Below are 17674 nucleotides of genomic sequence, written 5' to 3'. Positions count from 1 at the left end.
CGCAGCAGTGCTCAATCCGCCGCCGCGCGTGTTTGTTAGAAGGACTGGGGCTGATCTCGGGTAACCGGCCGTGACGGGGGCGGATGCGGACGCCCTCTCCCGGGCAGTGCCCTCGCTGCAGCCCGGACCTTTCTCCCGAGGCCCGGGTGAGGCTGGGCATGTTCCCTGGAAGGCAAAACGGCAGGGTCTGTACCCTCGGGCGAGACCCCTTGATCTTTAAATGAGTCAGCAAGTCGCCCAATCAAACTTCCTTTCCTTGGCAGGATTGTTTTCGTTCCGGCCAGCGGCTTGAGACCCCGGCGACACCAGCTTTGCCAATCCTGGCCTTGCAGGACAGTGCTGACGGCTGGGTTTCCAGCTGTGGGACCTCCCCGGAGCCCGCGGTGGCTTCAGAGGCCTTGACGGCGGTCCCAGCCAGCTGGTTGGTTGGCCTTGTAGCTAAAGAAGAAGATCACGCTGCCTTCACCTTGTCCCGCCAAGCACGGGAGCACTGAAGACAGAGTCGAACTAGAGTCGAACTGGTCAGCTGGAAAAGCCAGCCTCAGCCCTGGACTACACCAGAGCTGTAGAGCGAGTGTTCTTAATTGGAGGAATATTAAAAAGCTTCTGGAGTTCATAAAGCCCTATTCCAGGTCACAACCTGCAGCATCCCCTCCTGCTAAACCTATCAGCCCAGAGGATGCCAAGAGGGCCCCAGAGTAAAACACATGCAGATGCAGCTAAGGTGCATCAAGCCGCTCAGCATGGCCTCAAAATCACTGTCCAAATTCCCAGAATCCTGAGACTTATGGATATAAAGCCCCTCCCAAGAATGTGCCCACAGGGATCCAGACTCTCCCACTAGGAAGCCACAAACGGTTTCTAAGTGTCAAAAAGTCCCTAAGTATCTGTCCATTTGTATCCATCACCAGATCACAAAAAAGCCCTTGCCTTGACATGGGCTCTGTGTGTGTGTGTGTGTGTGTGTGTGATATTGGGGTTTGAAGTCAGGGCTTGTTATGATGCTTGTATGCAGACACTCTTGCCACTCACTGAGCCATCGTACCAGCCCTGTTTATTGTTGGTTATTTTGAGGAGTCTTGCTCCATGCCTGGAACATGAGTGTGGGCCTGGGAAGCATCTGCTTATGCTACGTCTCCAGTCACATAACTAGGACAAGCAGAAAACACCACCTTGCCTGGCTTTCCATTGAGAAAGGGACTCAGAAACTTCTGCATGAGCTGGCCTCAAACCACGACCCTCCTAATCTCCGCCTCACAACTAGTTAAAATTATGTACATGAGCTACCAGCACATAGAACTCTTTTTAACAGAGTTAAACTGTCATAATCCTCATTCCTTTAAAAACTGAGAACTGAATATGATGGCACATGCCTATAGTCCCAGCACTGAGAAGGCAAAAGCTGGGAGGATCTTAAGTTCAAGGCCAACCTGAGCTATATAACTCTGTCTCCAGAAAAAGAAAAAGTATAGTTTACATGCAGCTGTATTTTTAATGTATAAAAAATGAGGAAAACTAAAGCGATTATGTAGCTAGAACTGCTGAAGATGTGGGAGCTGTCGTGGGAGCAGGGCACAGGGGACTGCAGTGGGGATAAAGCTGGGGTCGCTTTAGGACATATCCAAGGAAAGGTGCCCTCTCCTTGACGGTGTCACAAAGGTAGGACCTGGGGCTGATGTCCTGATGCCCTGAAGGTGTTCCTGCCTTCCTGCTACAGCCAGCCACGGGGTGGGAGTGGGGTGGGGATGAGAGGGGGCACAGCTTGAATCCAGCATCTTTTTGAATGGCACTGACATGTACCCCACCCCCAGCATGCCATCCAGAAACAACATCTCTTATGCTATCTTGATGGGGAGTGTCAGGTCCGAGTGAGCAAAGAGGCTGCTTATTCTGTTTGGAGTGAGGTACCAGTTCATCGTGAGGTGATCTGATATTATATGGCATTTGTTCTAAAGGAAGTAGCACATATTTTAAGCAAGTGTGTACTTCCTATGGCCAACATGAGCCCCTGTAGCTTTAGGATTTGAATCTATTTGCAGAGTTGCATAATCTATCAGGAACCTGTGTTCCTGGCAGTAGCCTGATTTCAACTGCTGGGGTTTGAACTTAGGACCTAGGTACTTGCTAGGCAGGGACTCTACTGCCTGAGCCACACCTCCAGTCCAGCAGCTTGATTTGGTAAGTTTGGCTATTCCTTTGCCAAACTTTGCTGGTTTTATAGAGAACAGTGGGTTTTTTCTACCTGCTGTGGAAAGTTAAATGATGCCCCGATGTTCAGCAGGTTTGGCAAAAGCCGAGTGACAGGTAGGACCAGTCTGGATGGGGACAATCTGCAAGTGTTTGAAGTCAGGGTCTGAGTTCAAACCCAGGGATGGAGCCACAGCATGGCCTCAGGAACATTCCTCCCCTCTCAGCCACGTCTGGAGGAGCAAAGAGCTGTCCTGTCACCTAAGAAGGTAACGCACAGGGACAGGTAGGACAAAGCTCCGGCTTCCAGGCGTCCATTTGGATTGAACCAGAAGGCAGAGCAGAAGAGGCAGAAGCAGTGGGGATCACGTTCTAAGGTGCAAGTTCAGCCAGGGCGCCTGGAGAGGTCATCTGCTGCCCGGGAAATGGAGCCTTGGGAGTCCAAACAGGAGCTATTAACCCGGCTCCCCCAACCCCCCTACCAACCCACGCAGGGCAGGGCGCCTCCTGCTTCTACCCACGGGGCGGGGGCAGGGCCGTTGGGTTCAGGTCACAGCAGCGCTCTCTAATGAGGAAAAGCCAGAGGTGACCCAGCCAAGGGCTGGGCCGCACACCCGGTTCACGAGCCAGCACTGCCCCAGACGTCCAGCTGCCAACAGGATGGGGGCAAGTCCTCAGTGAGCGGCCTGCAGAGGATCTGCGGAGAGACTCGGTGCCCAGCACAGCAGCACTGTTCCATTAAGGGAGGGAGGAGCAGGGAGGGATACAGATAAATTTATTAGTTAAATACTGATTTTACAGCCATTTCACCTTAAGACCATGTTAACAGGTTTGCGGGGTCGGGAAAGGATGGGAGGGCGGCCTTCAAGGGGAAGACAACGTCCAGGATGATTAGAACAGGATCTTGGTTCAAAGATGTTCTCTGCAACGACCAGAGGTGTGGGGGGAGGGGCGGCGTTGGGGAGGGGATGGAGTAATGCCACAGCCACGGCTGAGGACAGAACAGACATGGTCAGTTCAAGGACAGCTCTGATGGCCCTGGAGGCCGCAGTGCCGTCTCGCATCCGGCACCTTCTTTCTTCCCATGGGTTTCGTTTGGCTCCGGATTTGTTTCCCACGGATCTTTGTTTCACCTTGTGGACGGAGGCTCTGTGGAGGATAGGTGCAGGTCAGGCACCATCTGACCCGTGGAGAGGCCAAGGCCCTGGCGGGCTCCTAGAGTCCTGGGGCAGGCCGCTGTCCACAGATGGGGGGCGGGGGGCTCCCAGGTGGAGATGAGCATCACCAGCGTTGCTATAGCAGCAGGTTTTGTCCGTCCTTGGAGCCCTCGGCATGTGGAAAGGCGGCAGACCGGAGGGCCACTGGGGGGGCCACACTACCCAACTCTTCCCTGGAGGAGGGAAGGGCATGTTCAGGGAAGGCGAAGCTCAATCACCGAGGGCAGGCTGGGGAGGGCGTGGTGGCCAAGCTGTGTTTCCTGGAGTGGTCCCATGTGGTCATGCAGTGTCTCCTCCTTCGTCTCCCCGGAAACGCTCCGGGCTACATCTCCTGGGTGGAGGCAGATCGCCACACCTCGGGGGGAGTGTTAGGCCAGGCCAGGGCTGCCCCTCGGGTGCGTGCCCCGCCCCGGCCCAGGCAGAGGCTCTGTGCAGCCTGTGCTGGGAGCCCAGAGCCCCGGGCCATCTGGCTGTCCTCAGGTCCCCAGCACTGGAGCATGATGGAAAACCACCGCCCTGGGTCACAGTGTCAGGAAGAGGGGAGAAGCCCCTGGCTCTGTCCAGCGCAGTGGGGGAGAATGAGAAAGGCGTCCAGCTCCAGGCCTGAGATCTGGCAGGCTCACGGCCAAGGTGGCTCCTGGAAGGGACATCTGAGGACAGCCAGCCCCAGCCGCCTCTGGCTGACCGTCCATCGGCTTCAAGTTCTTCCCAGGGGTTCCTCTGGAGCCATTCCCAAAGAGGGGGGAGGCGGGGGGGTGGGCCAGCCTCGGTCCCTGCTGCCCCAGGTCCCACGTCTGAGCAGGAATTTGAGGAGGGAGGGAGAGAGATTATGCAGTGATTATGTCCCCGTGACTGTCGGTCAATACCAGGCTGTTCCAAGAGTCCTGCTTGGAGCTGGCCTGCGGCGACTGGCTGACGGGAGACGCGTAGCCTTGCGGGGAGAGCTTCAGGGTGGAGAGGACGGGGTGGATGGAGGGTCCATGGCCGGACACTGCACTGACCGAGAACGTCTGAAAAGCGGAAAGCAGGTGAGGTCAATGGGAGGCTGGGAGGGCTGAGGGCGGGGCCGGGGAGGGGAGGAGGAGGAGGAGGGCAAGTGCTGCCCTCTGCTGGGACCAAGCAGCAAGTGCTGTCCTCTGCCTCCGCCCTGGCTGCAGGGAGGTCAGCGTCATCCTGTGTCACTGGCGGTGAGCCAATAGGGTTGCAAGTGCTGTGTGTTCTCAGAAGGGTGTGAGGGCCGCGGCACATTTTCTACAATCTTATCACCAGCGCATCACAAAGCGGCTGTTCTCCAGAACTGTGGCTCTCTGGGACCAGGTCCTATGTAAAGCTGGTTAGGACATGGCGTTGCCTAACCCCGGAGCAGACAAGAGATCAGAGGCTGGAGTGTCAGGAGAACAGGGAGGTAGGTGGTTAACATCACATTCCCGAAAGAGGGAGAAGAGCACGGCGCCATCGTCACCTACAAGAGGCGCCTGTGGCCCTGTGCCTGAGGCTGGACCTCATGAACTGGTAGCCTGCCTACCATGCTCACCACCCCACCCCCAGCCGCTACCAGGCCTGCATCCGTCCATCCTCCATCAGTAGTCTAGAATGGGGCGTCTCCTTCTGCCACCTGCAGCCCCGGCCGAGCTCCTGGGGTCTACCTCCCCGGCAGTTCTGTCTCTCCGCCCACGAACGTACCTGGGACATGGAGCTGCTGTGGCCGTAGTGGGCTGACAGCCCGGGCTCTGTCTTGATGGGGCGCATCTCCTCGCTGCTGCTGCTGGTGGTGGTGGCACTGTTGGAGGTGCTGGAGGTGGGAGGGAGGCTCTCGCTGCCCGGAGGACCTGGAATGAAGTGAGAGTCATGACACCTGATGGGGGGGGGGACAACTGCAGGGCCCCCCCCCCCCGAGACCCAGCCATCCCAGAATGGCAGAAGGGTCAGAATTCCAAGGGTACTTTTCAAAAATAGTAGTAGTACAAAGGTGATGTACAAAGGGGTGATGTACAAAGATGAATAAAGAACACGTTTCTTTTTGGACAATGTCACGCTGTCTCCCAGTTTCTCCCTCCCATCCCCACCCACAAGCTGTAGAGTTCATTTTCTACACAGTGTCTACTAAGCACCAGTACTGCATTTGTTCACCTTTTGTCCCTCCATTCTTCAACAGGCACTTGTTCAAATGACCTGCTCATCCCTTCTTGCTCCCCAGCATTCCAATATTGAGGCCCCATATGTTTTAAGATTCAAAACTTGAGATTCCCGAAAGTGCAAATGCTATATATTGTAACTCCAATTAAATTCATAGATGCCTTCACAGAAGAATGTGAGTAGTAATGGTAATTTGGACACTTGGAGGCTGTAAATGGCCTGTGTTGGTTCACAGGAACTGCCTGCTCTTTCTGTCTGTACCTGTGGCAGCAGTGGGGAGGAGGGGAGGGGGGGTTTCCCAGGCGCTCCGTGGTACTGTGGAGGAGTAGAAGAACTCCACTGGAGTCAGAACATTCTAGGAGGAGATATTTCTACTGGGAGGAGTACACCATTGTTGAATTGGGAACTTTTGAACTTGACCATGGTGTTGGCTGTGGAAACGGGCAATGAATCTGACCCGTCACGCCTTCCGTGACAAGATAACCTTTTCAGAGTAGCCCACTTGTCGGCTGCACAAAGAGCAGTCGTGTGCTGGATTCCGTAGCAGTGCAGGGTGGGGAATGCTCTGGGCAGTGGGAGGCATTGCCAACCCTTTTCTTAATCTATCAAAGAAGAAGACAGAGCGACGTGGTAAAACCCTAGGTTTTCAGTCCAGATCAGCTGATGAACAGCTTTGTGATTGTGGTTAAGTCATCACCCTCTTTGGGCCTCAGCTTGCTGATTAGAAACACGGGAAGATGGCACACCCCATGGTACTCAGCTGGTGAGGAAACAGAGGAGGGACCTGAGCACTAGGGAAGAAACGGCTTGGTGTAATCACTCAGGATGTGCCTGCCTGCCTGCCTGCCCCGCAGACACCTGATCTTTAAAGACCATCAGCAAAGACTGGCTTTCACAGCAAAACAGAAAGAAAGGAGGGAGGGAGGGAAGGAGGGAGGGAGGGAGGGGAGAAAGAGAAAGAAGGAAGGGAGGAAGGGAGGAAGGAAGGGAAGGAGGGAGGGAGGGAGGGAGGGAGGGAGAGAATAGACAGACTGTTTCTCATAAGAGATTAGGTCTTGTAAGGATCACGGACTATGAGACACTATGAAGAAGTTTGTAGAGTACAAAACACCACATAATGGTAGTGATGCTTTGGCTGCAGATCAATCATTGGGAACATGGTTAACGGGACTTTGTCCTCCAAAGAGAACATCTCTCCTCCAGACCTCCCCTGGTCCACTGCAAGCAGCAGTAACCAGAGCACAGCCTGCTTCAAAGGTCTTGTTCTATGGTATTATTATTATTATTATTATTATTATTATTATTACTTTAACTGGGCAATTAATTCTGTCTGAGAGCCAAGGACGGACCTGGGTGACCTGGGCTGGCCCGCCCACCCAAGAAGATCCTGTGCTCATGCTCCCAGGGCTACTGACCACCCACCTACTTACACACAGATCTCCTCACCTGCTGGTGTCTTAGCTTTATTCAAGTTCTTGGGCTTCCGTTTTCTGGTTTGAATTCCTTCTTTCCTCATTGCAAGAGGTCTAGGGACCTAGAAGAGAGAGTCACAGGTCAGTAGGCTTCCTACTTGTATCATCTGCCAGAGTACACACACACACACACACACACACACACACACACACACACACACACACACACACACACACACACACACACACACACACACACACACACACACACACACACACACACACACACACACACACACACACACACACAGCCCAACATCTAAGCAATCCTCAACAAACCCAGGACCCAAGACTAGGTGGGCAGTTTTTCATGAGAATCACTGCAGGCTGTAGGTGTGGCAGATGGTAGAGAGCTGGCCAGGCATACATGAAGCTCTAGGTTTGATCCCAGTGCTGAATAAAACTATTACTGCGCAACTATACTACCTGGTACATCATTTATACTGGAGAAGTGGAGTTTCTTCCCACCATAAGTTTGGTTTAGTGAGAAAGACAGATGAGTAGAAATAACCAGACAAGACTGAGGGGTGGTCCAAGCAAACAAAGGAGAAACAGTAGGAGAGGAAACATGAGGCTATCCCGGGGGGCTTCCTTAGGAGGTGTCACAGAGCTGTATGAGACAGACACACAGTTTATACAGCAGGATCACTGCATGCAAAAGCCTTAACATTCGCACCAAGATACTGAAAATGAAAGGGATGCCGGGAAGGCAGGCAGAAACAGGCAGGTGGGGAAGGAAGGCATGGAGGACTGCAGCTCTGCCCTGCACCGGGTCTGGCTGCACACAGCCAACAGTGGAGTTCACGGGAGGACCAGAGCGCAAGGCTGGAGGCTGGAGAGGCTGCCTGTATGTTTCCCTACACAGCTCCATGTGCACGATACAGACCATGTTATATGTTAATTTTTCCTGCTTGATTTAAGAGATTTAAAACTTGCTTCAGAAGTTCTTTTGCCATCCCCAAAATTATGTATTTTATCTTACATTCTCTTCACGTGTGTGTGTGTGTGTGTGTGTGTGTGTGTGTGTGCGTGTGTGTGTGTGCCCTCCCGCCAATACTGGAGCCTGAATTCATGGCCTGGGCACTGTTTTCCTCAAGGCTGGCACTCTACTCCTTGAGCCATACCTCTACTTCCAGCTTTAGGTGGCTAATCACTGACCAGAGACTCACAGCCTTTCCTGTCTGAGTTGGCTTTGAGATCTTCAGATCTCAGTCTCCTGAGTAGCTAAGATTATAGGCTCCAGCCACCGGCAATCGGTTTCTTTACATTTTCATTGCCTGGTGTTTTAACTGTATTTAGTTTGTTGTTCAGTATGTTTGTTGCAGCATTTTATTGTCCAGTACTTTCAGTTAATTATATTTCAAGTGTGCCTTACATTTCATGTCTTTAATTCATCTAAATTTACTTTTGTTTAAGGTAAATATGAAGGTCTTGCTTTGCTTTACCAGACAAGTGGTTATTTGCACCAACTCATTTTTGGGTTTTGTGGTTTTTCTTTTCTGGATGGTCCTGGGGCTTGAACTCTGGGCCTGGGCGCTGTCCCTCAGCTCTTCAGCTCAAGGTGAGCGCTCTACCACTTGAGCCACAGCGCCACTTCCAGTTTTCTGGTAGTTCATTGGAGATCAGAGTCTCACGGACTTCCCTTCCCTGGGCTGGCTCTGAACCGCAATCCTCAGACCTCAGCCTCCCTCCAGATCTCGGTCTCTTTCAGAAAGGAACGTGGATTCTGGTCTGAGGGAGGTGGCGTGGGGCTGGGATGGCGCAGGTGTGGGGCGCTGGCTCACAGGGGCCGGCGAGGAGCGGCCGGCCCGACTCACCCCGTGGAGCTTCATGTAGAGGCCACAGGCGTTGCACACCGGCTCACCCTCGGCGTTGCGGCGCCACAGCGTGGTGGTGGTGGTCTGGCAGTTGGCACAGGAGAGACCCACTCGGCGAGAGGCGGACTGCAACACAGGAAAAAGCCCTCTGGGTCATGTGGGGGAGGTGAGGGGGGGCCCAGGCCCCTCGGGAGGCTCCCGGCAGTTTTAGCACCTGAGTGGTTGCCTAGGCCAGGCCTGGGGCCAACAGTAAGGCCTCCGCCCATGAGCACAGCCAATGCGGGCACCAAAAACTGGCTTCGGGTCACTCCTTGTCGCACAAATGGCCTGGCAAAGCCGGGCACTGTGGGCGGGGGCTTCTCCAAGAAGCGTTGTTGGTGCTGGTCAAAGTGGAAGGAGATATGGTCTTCCAGGTCTAAGCCTGCTCAGGACTCGGGGGCAGGCCTCCCAGCCTCGGCCGCCTGGCCGTCCTGGCTCCGGGTTGTATTAACTGATCAACTGAGGAGGAACCAGCCTTTTGCCAGGGGCTGACCCAGAGCCCCCAGACAACCAGGGAGCCGAAGCTCTCTGTGGCTGAGGCGCTCTGCAGAGGGAGAGCAGACTAAGCACCTTCCCGCACAGCCCACACATGGAGCCCAAGGCCAGGGCAAGGTCTGGGGCCCCACCATCTTGCTCCCACCCACCCGACTCCTCAACCACCAATTCCAAAGTCCCATGAACCAGGCGCAGAGCAGAGGGAGATGCTGGCGGCTACAGGCTGTCGGGAGCTTACGTACCAGCCGGCGCTGGGGCTTAATGAGGGGCCGGTTGATGCCGTTCATCTTGTGGTAGAGGCCACAGGCGTTGCACAGGTAGTGCCCTGTCCCGTCCCGCCTCCAGAGCGGAGTGGACATCGCCCCACAGTTGACGCACTCTCTCCCTTCCGAGAAGTCATCGAACATATCTACTGGGGGAGGGAGCAGAGAAGAAGGGACACAGAGGTCAAGGCTTTTTCTACACCATTCACCTGCCACCTGGAGATCTAGAAGCCCAGAACTAAGGGCCTCTTGTTGGAGTCACCAGGGACCTGGGCTGGAGGGGACACCTCGATTTCAGTCCAGGTCTCACCTCCAGTCTCACCTCTAAGATTTTCACCTCACACAGTACTCTGATCAGACCTTTCTTTTCCCTTTTGAAATGGTTACTTTTTCCATTGACTGAAAGTATGATAAATATTTACATTAGGAAAACTAGAAAGCACTATAGATCACTCCCACTATGACACACATTTTGTTCTGTGTGTGTGAGAGTGTGTGTGTGTGTGTGTGTGTGTGTGTGTGTGTGTGTGTGTGTGTGTGTGTGTGTGTGTGTGTGTGTGTGTGTGTGGTCAGTCATGGGGCCTGAACTCAGGGCCTGAGCACTAACCTTGAGCTTTTCTGCTCAAGGCTAGCAATACACTACTTTGAACCACAGCTCCACTTCCGGTTTTCTGGCGGTTCATTGGAGATAAGAGTTTCACAGACTTTCCTGCCCAGGCTGGCTTTGAACCGCGATCTCAGCCAGGATTGCAGGTATAAGCCACCAGTGTCCAGCGCACATTTTGTTCTATAGAAGCCTTTGCAAGACTTTCTATGTGGACAACTTTCTACCTGGCTGGGATCAAGCTATATAAGGTCAGGCCTTGTCTTGTTTACAGACTATCAAAGCATTTTCTAATGCTCACTTTAGCACAGTGTAATATTCCATCATTGAAAATACATATCATCTTCTTACTCTTCATTCAATAATCAGGTAATCTTTATCTAATGTCTGGTCTTTCTTTCATAAATATTGATCCTTCTGCATGTAAATCTAAGAACTTCCGGCTATTCTTTCGGACACTCTCCTAGAAATAGAATGTCTAGCTCACTGGGCCTAGATTTCTACTTATATTCTTGAAATCTCCAGATTGCCCTGGGAAAGGCTTCATTGCCTCCTTTCTCCCACTTTAATGCATCCTCCTGGCCTGCTTGTCCAGCAGTGGGTGGACAGCTCCCTGGCTCACAGGCACATAAACACCTCTATGTAATAAGCGACAGCATCTCAGAGTGGACCCGGGATGGGGCGCTCCAGATGGCTGCTGACCTCCAGCATCAGCCTGTCACTCACTCACCGCACCTTTCTCCTGGCTGTACAATTTCACTACTGACAAATTCCTTGCACTGTGTCTCTTTACCCTGGTGAGAGACGTGAGGCCAGTATCAAGCCCGGCTCAGAACTTCCAGAAGCTCTGACTCCGTGTCATCCAAGTTTCCTGCCCCTCATTTTTGTCCTGCGGTCCGACAGTGAGGTAGATCCACTCCCCTTCTCCATCCCTGTGAGTGGGGTGTGCTCTAGGAGAGGGAGTTCCAGCACTTTCTCTCCTCAGGGCCCAGCCCTGGGGGTTTAGGGCCCAGCTGCCAGCTCTAAGGGAATGTGGGCTGGAGGATGGGGGACCCTCCCCCAACTCTGGGTACGCAAACAGTCATCCGCACCTGCAGACAGGTAGCTGTGTGAGTGCCGGGTAAACAGTGTGCAGGTGCGCAGGGCTGTTTGCTCAGGCCGGGAGCTGAGCGCAGCAGGCACAGAGGCTATTTTTATTCTCAGGTCATACTGAGGCCCTTTCACCAAGGTCACCGATCTCCAGAGCCTGCACCTCCAGCATCAACAGCATGGTCAGCATATCTGCAGCCGGCCAGCCCTGTGCCTTCCACCCAGGTCCTCCCAGGAGGGAAACCAGGGAGAGACCACCGCCCAGAGGGCTGACTAGTGATGTCAGAGTCTTATTTGCAATAAACACTAGATGGCACTACATCCTCAACATTGAACCATGCCTGAAGTGTCACTTATGCCAGGCTTGGGGGTGGAGGACTTTCTGGATCATCTCCAATTGGTATGAAATGTTCCATTAAAACAAACAAAAAACCCACTATATTCAGACGAGGGCAGAATATAATATCACCATCACTCAGCTTTCAACAATTTGTAACCAAAGCTAATCTTTTCTCATCTATACTTCTACCCACTTTCCCCCCATCTTTCACTATCAAAGAAAATCTAAGATAGTCTGTCATTTTTCTCTTGGGTCTCAGTGTGGTTCTCCAACAGGTAAGATTTGTACTCTTCTGCCATGAGAGTGAAGCAGACCAGCTGCTTTCCCCAGTGGAAAAGCTCCTCTGTTCCACTCTGGGGAAGGAAGGGCCCCTTCTCTCCACACAGGATGGAATCTTGTCAAGGGACCCAGCCGTTTTTGGCCGTGTTCTCTTGCCTTGAGAAACACACAGAAGTTTCACCTGCAACTCCCACAGGCCTGCCTGCCTGCCTCAAAGAATGAGTTCAATTATTTTCCTGGCTGCAAATAGGTTTGTCAGTGAGAAATATATATTGAACACCTGCTATTTATGCATCATCAGGAGCCAATAGGGTGCCTAATGATGTAGCTGGTCAATGGGGCCCAAGGTATCAATTAGAAGTTGCAGGATCACTCAATCTGTGCTCAGAACAAACATCCTCCACCTAGTGTAGGACTAGTGGCAGACGCTGCTAGTCTAGGACAGGAAGTGTGGAGTCCATTCCAGATGGAAGGGTCAGTGCTTACACCACAGCCAAAAGGAAGAGCTGGACAGGAAATGAAAGCCATGCTTCTTCAAAGCTCTCCATCGGACAGGTCTAGGTCTCTCCACAATAACCCTGTAACTCCAAAGCTATAGAAGTTCCCATATTTTCTACTTCAAACTTGCCATCCAGACTGTTCAGTAATGTTACATATCAAAACTTTAACTGGTTATGACAAAGACAAGGTCATCATTGAGGAAAGTAGAGCACATGAATTCCATAGATGATTACATCCGTAACAGTAACCTTTGCACATCACCTTGACAGTAAAATTAAAAAATAAATTCTGTAGACGGTGGTGGCAGCAAAGACCATCAGAGGGGTCGATGACTGAAAAGATGTCAGAGATCGTATTACCCACTTTAAAAACAAATGAGCTAAAAAATTAAGAAATCTAGCTGGGTGCCAATGGCTGATACTCAAAAGACTGAGATGTGAGCACCACAGTTCAAAGCCGGTCTGAGAAGCAAATCCTCAAGACTCTCACTCCAACTGACCAGCAAAAAGTTGGACTTGGCTCAAGTGGTAGAGTGGCACCCTGAGTGAAAAAGCTGAATGTAAAATCCAGAATTAGAGCTCCAGTAACAGTGTACCACACACACACACACACACACACACACACACACACACACACACACACACACACACACACACACACACACACACACACACACACACACACACACACAGAAATCTCACCATTCCACACTGCTCCCAGTCTTCATTGAGGGAGTAGCTATTTTACCCCGTTGTATCTGACAGAGTATCTATTCTCCACCTCCCTTGGGCTGAAGAATGAAAAGAATGAAGGTCTGCCTTTTAGCACTACCTCTAGGGGAAGAGAAACTCTGAAACCGGACTTGAGACTTAGTAACCACCATATACATTTCTTCATAGGAAGGACACTGGGCAGGACCTCCGGAGGCAGCTCCACCAGCAGGGCCTGCGTGGGCATGGGGGCTCTGGCCCACTCACCACCCACCTGGGACCAGTGGGAACCTCACCCTTGGAAGTGGGTCAGCCCCTCCCCACTTGGACAGGGCAGGGTTGTGGTACTAGTTGTAAAGTACTTTGCAAACAAGAAGAAAAACTTGAGCACAATGGCCAAGGAGTGCTTTGCAAACACAAAATGAGATAGCCATGATGGATGATGGTTAGGGGCTGGGATGGGGGGGAGGGGCAAAGCTTGGTGAGGGTCTGGGGGAGGGGAGACAACAGATAAAAGAGCCAGGAGACTGGGGAATCTGACCCCTTCTCAAGCCGGGGCAGGCACGCGGTTGGAGGATCACAGTTTCGGAATCAGGATCACAGGCTTGGCCCAAGTTTGAGGCCTTGTAAAAGCTAGGCCCAGAGATCTCAGAGTTCCTGATCATGGGAATTATGACTGATGATTATTTTTGTAATCAAAAGGTCAAAACAAACTGTGTCCTAGACCCCAAACTGGACCTCTCAGTCCTCGACGTCCCAGGCCACACTGCCTCCCATCAGGATGGCTCTTCCTAGCAATCATGGCGAACTGGTCTCGCCCAAGTGGTTTCTGCAGGAGCTGGTGTCCTCAGAGGCTCTAGCTCAACCCTCCTTCGCTCCCAGAAGCCTGTCCACCTTGGCTCTGCTCTGGGACTCCAGGTTGAGAGAAGGAAAGGAGCAGGAGGGAGGGAGGGAGGGAAAAGAGATCGGAGTCCTGGTGCAGCACCCTGGGAGCACTGGCCCCAGCTGGGCATGGCTGGAGAACCCAGCAGGGCCCACATGCCAGCTGGCCCTGCAGGGCCACGCCCTGACCAGCTGGGGACCTGCCCCGAGGGCCTTGCGCTTGCTAAAGGAGAGCCAGGCCTTGAGTCGGCCCACACTGGAGGGACCTCACGCCGCTGTGCGGTTGGCGTTGCTTCTGCCGGATGCACCACAGCACCAATATCCACAGAAGAACATCTGCCCCTTGCTTCCCGTGCCAGCACTGGGCACACAGGCACATTAGAAAGGTAGCAGAGTCTTCGGTAAGAGGTACCCTGGTCTAACTGTGGCCAGAGGCTCAAAACAAATGATTCTATGAGATGTGACCCCCTGCCGCAGGCCTGAGCCTTATAGTCTCCTCCCGGGGCTTCCTCCTCCATCCCAGATCACTCCGGGATCTGTTGGGGGAGGGAAGCGTGGAGGACAGTCATCTATCTATTTTCAGCAGCTGGAAGGTGGAGAACTCGTCCTTGAAAAGCCAGCCTTTACCTAGGCTGGTTAAGGAGAGGGGAGGTCACCTGCCCAGATCTCCCCCTCCCCCAACTGAGGGGCTTCAGGAACAAAGTCTCAAGCCCCACCTAAATGTCTCTTGTTGAGCCCCAGCCCCACGTTGCATCCAAAGTTCACCAGAGATTGGGCCTGGATTTCCTGACTGGCCCAGATCTGCCCCCGTGGCTGGCGCCTGGGTGCAGGGCGCGAGGTACAAACCAGCCCTGATTTTCCTGGCAGCCCTTGAGCCTTGGCTTCTGGGCTTTGTCAGGCCCTGGGCAGGGCCTGTGACAGCAGGCTGGCGGGGAGGCTTGGGGCTGGGCCTCCAGGGGTCAGGATTAAAGCACCTATTTTGGAAGCTTCCTGGGCTGCGGAGAGAAGTGGTGATGGCACCTGGGCCTCGTGGACTTGCCCGGCACCGCTGCAGCCTCAGCTCCTGCCCGGCTGATACTCCGAGCGCCCGCCGTGTCCACCCAGGACTGCCTCCCAAGCAGAGAGGACAGGACTCGGGTCATCAGCCAAGTCGCAAACAAGCCCCGAGCGTTCTGGAAGGAAGAAAAACACCAGGAACAAGAAGGCAGGAAAGAAGAAAGGAGGGAGGAGGGACAGAGAGACAGAAGAGGAGGGAAGTGCTCACAGTGCAGTGCCCCAGATCAGATTCCTACTTCTGCTGCACCTGGTCCATGCACAGGAGGGTGGGCAGAGGGGGTGGCCGGTGCGCAGGAGAGGGTAGCCATAAAGAAATGTTAGTGCGGCCTAATAGGTCTTACCTAGGCTGGAGCTACATGGCAGAGCTGGGACTGAACCCCGGTTGGCAGCCTCTCCCAGAGGCCTTAACTGTCCCCCTAGACTCAGCTTTTTCTGGGGTCAGTAGCTAGTGTGGCAATAGGGCTCATTGGCTGGGCCAGCGAGGGTCACAGGAAGCCCAGGTCCACACTGTCCGACTCTCTGCTCACCCAATCTCAGACAGAGGCAGATCTGCCTCCTTCATCCCAGTCAGGATTAGACTCTGGGATTGTTAGGAAGCCCCTCCAGTGGGGTACGATTATAGGACAAACCCTCCCTATGAAGGAGGGTGGGAAGGGAGTACTGGCATTTGAACCTGGCGGTGGATCTATGGTGGACATGCGGAGCTCGCTCGATGCAGGCTGCGGGCTGTGGCGCTCCACGAACATCCTGCGACACCCACAAATGCACCACTGCACCACACACCTGTGTCCTGTGTCCCTGGCAGCGCTCACTCCCTGGTTCACAGGCTGACGGCCACAGGCTGAGTGACAAGCACCAGAGCCTTGCTGGGCGCAGGAGCAAACCTCTGGCTGCTTCACGGACTCCCTGGGTTCGTGCCCACCCTTCTCTGAAGCCGGCCTTGCTCTGTGAGTATAGCTCCTTCCAGTTAAGGCCCTGAGGGTCCTGAAGACCAGCGGTCCTGGGTCCAACCTGAGACTACTCGGAAGCGGAAAACAAGGTCCAGAGTGACACTCCCAAAGGTCAGTGCCCTGGTCTCCACCCCCCTCCCCCAGCACACGGCTCCCTGCTGCGTCATGTGAACTCGGTGCACACTGCTCTGCACCCCACAGTATCTGGTGAGCAGCAGAATCGTAGGCAAGACAGGATGCATCTGAGAGCTCTGCTCCCGGCCAATGCAGAGATGGATTCGTGATGCACACACCTCGTAGCTATGTTTGCCGGGCCGAGGTTTGCCAGTGGCACACGTGTGTGTACAGAGGGTAGCACTAATCACCAGCACACCCCGCCGAAGTCAAGCCACTCTAAGAATCCACTAGAATACATTCTTTCCTAGTTTGCTTTTGTCATTGAGAGTTTGTGTCTGTTGGTTTGGTTTGGTTTTTGGTGCCGGTGCTCAGGTCTGAACTCAGGACCAGGGAGCTCTTTCTCAGTCTTTCCCTGAAGGCTGGAGTGCTACCTCGTGAGCTGTAGCTCCACTGCAGGATGGTTGGTGGTTAACTGGAGATGAGAGTCTCTCTGACTTTCCCTCCTAGACTGGCTTCAAACAGCAATCCTCAGATCTCAGCCCCCTGAGTAGCTGGGCTTACAGGTGTGAGCCATTGGCGCCTACCTAGAAATTTGAGTTTTTAAACTCAAATTGGACTAAATGTTAACATTTTTTTCTAAAGCATTTTAAATTAAATAAATAGTTAATAAAACAAGAATCTTGGCCTAGGACTTGGAGCATTAGAGATGTTTATTCCTTCACCCCCCACCTTCAGTTTCCCGACAGCATTTCATTTCAAAATAGTCCCAAAGACTCCACACAACACCTTTTGCACCCTGGGCCCAGGTGCTACCCCATCTGGCAGGGTGACATCGGAAGGAAGAGGGAAGCCTCTCCCCTGGGTGCAATCCCAGCACACGTGGGAAGAGATCAAACGCTCCTGCCAACCACCCCGTGGGCGAAGTCCAGCACGGTGCTTGCGCCTCCTGTCACCAGGCTGTGCTGGCATCCTTGCCAGCCCTCCTCCCAGCCTGCCCCATCTCACGATGCCCAGGGTGGGGGTGGGGGCTGAGCGTCCTGGGCGTGAGGGCTGTGACACAGCGCACCTCGCAGGAAAGGCACCTGGCCATAGCTCGTCAAAAGCCTGTGTAGTGGATCCACAAATTCCACGCCAGGGATCTATCCCGCGGAGGTGCTGGCGCTTGTACAGAGGGCCAGGGCAGCAGGAGACCTACTGGGACAGTTGTGGCAAGCAACTGAAATGTTCTCCAGTGTGAACTGGCAGGGTCAGTGAGGGTGTACTACACAGCCAAGAACAGAGGTGGTCTCTATTACTGATAGGAAAGCCTTTCCAACACCTGGAGCAAAGTAAGGACCAATACAGACGATACCTCTTACAAAAAGAAGGGAGGAAGGGTAGGCTTGTGGGATCCTTTGTGTATAAAATAAGTATCTCTACAAAGACAGACTGCTAATACTGCTAGCTGCTTCCTGAGAGGCATTCTGGAGATCATAGCTGGGGAATTTTTTTTCACTACCTGCCTTTATGTAACCCTTGTA

General features: G+C 53.3%; 1 protein-coding gene across 2 annotated transcripts in view; it reads right to left on the bottom strand.

Moving 5' to 3' along the window:
* Positions 1 to 2941: 2941 nt before the first annotated feature.
* Gata4 (GATA binding protein 4) overlaps positions 2942 to 17674 on the bottom strand; it is a 37941-nt gene continuing 23208 nt past the window's right edge. Inside the window, exons 2-6 of one of the 2 annotated variants that reach the window (XM_070016803.1) lie at positions 9606 to 9775; positions 8830 to 8955; positions 6987 to 7074; positions 5088 to 5233; positions 2942 to 4414 (exon numbers count right to left, since the gene is read on the bottom strand). In XM_070016803.1, the coding sequence (XP_069872904.1) occupies positions 4232 to 4414; positions 5088 to 5233; positions 6987 to 7074; positions 8830 to 8955; positions 9606 to 9775 (713 nt within the window). In that variant the 3' untranslated portion in view covers positions 2942 to 4231. The remainder of the gene's footprint in view (positions 4415 to 5087; positions 5234 to 6986; positions 7075 to 8829; positions 8956 to 9605; positions 9776 to 17674) is intronic. The other variant, XM_070016804.1, reaches the window with a different exon arrangement.

This window comes from Dipodomys merriami, unplaced genomic scaffold (genome assembly GCF_024711535.1).
Source record: "Dipodomys merriami isolate MVZ:Mamm:240054 unplaced genomic scaffold, mDipMer1.0.p SCAF_12, whole genome shotgun sequence".
In the NCBI taxonomy this organism is placed as follows: domain Eukaryota; kingdom Metazoa; phylum Chordata; class Mammalia; order Rodentia; family Heteromyidae; genus Dipodomys; species Dipodomys merriami.
The sequence above is the reverse complement of the archived record's forward strand: the minus strand, read 5'-3'. Positions and strand labels throughout refer to the sequence as shown.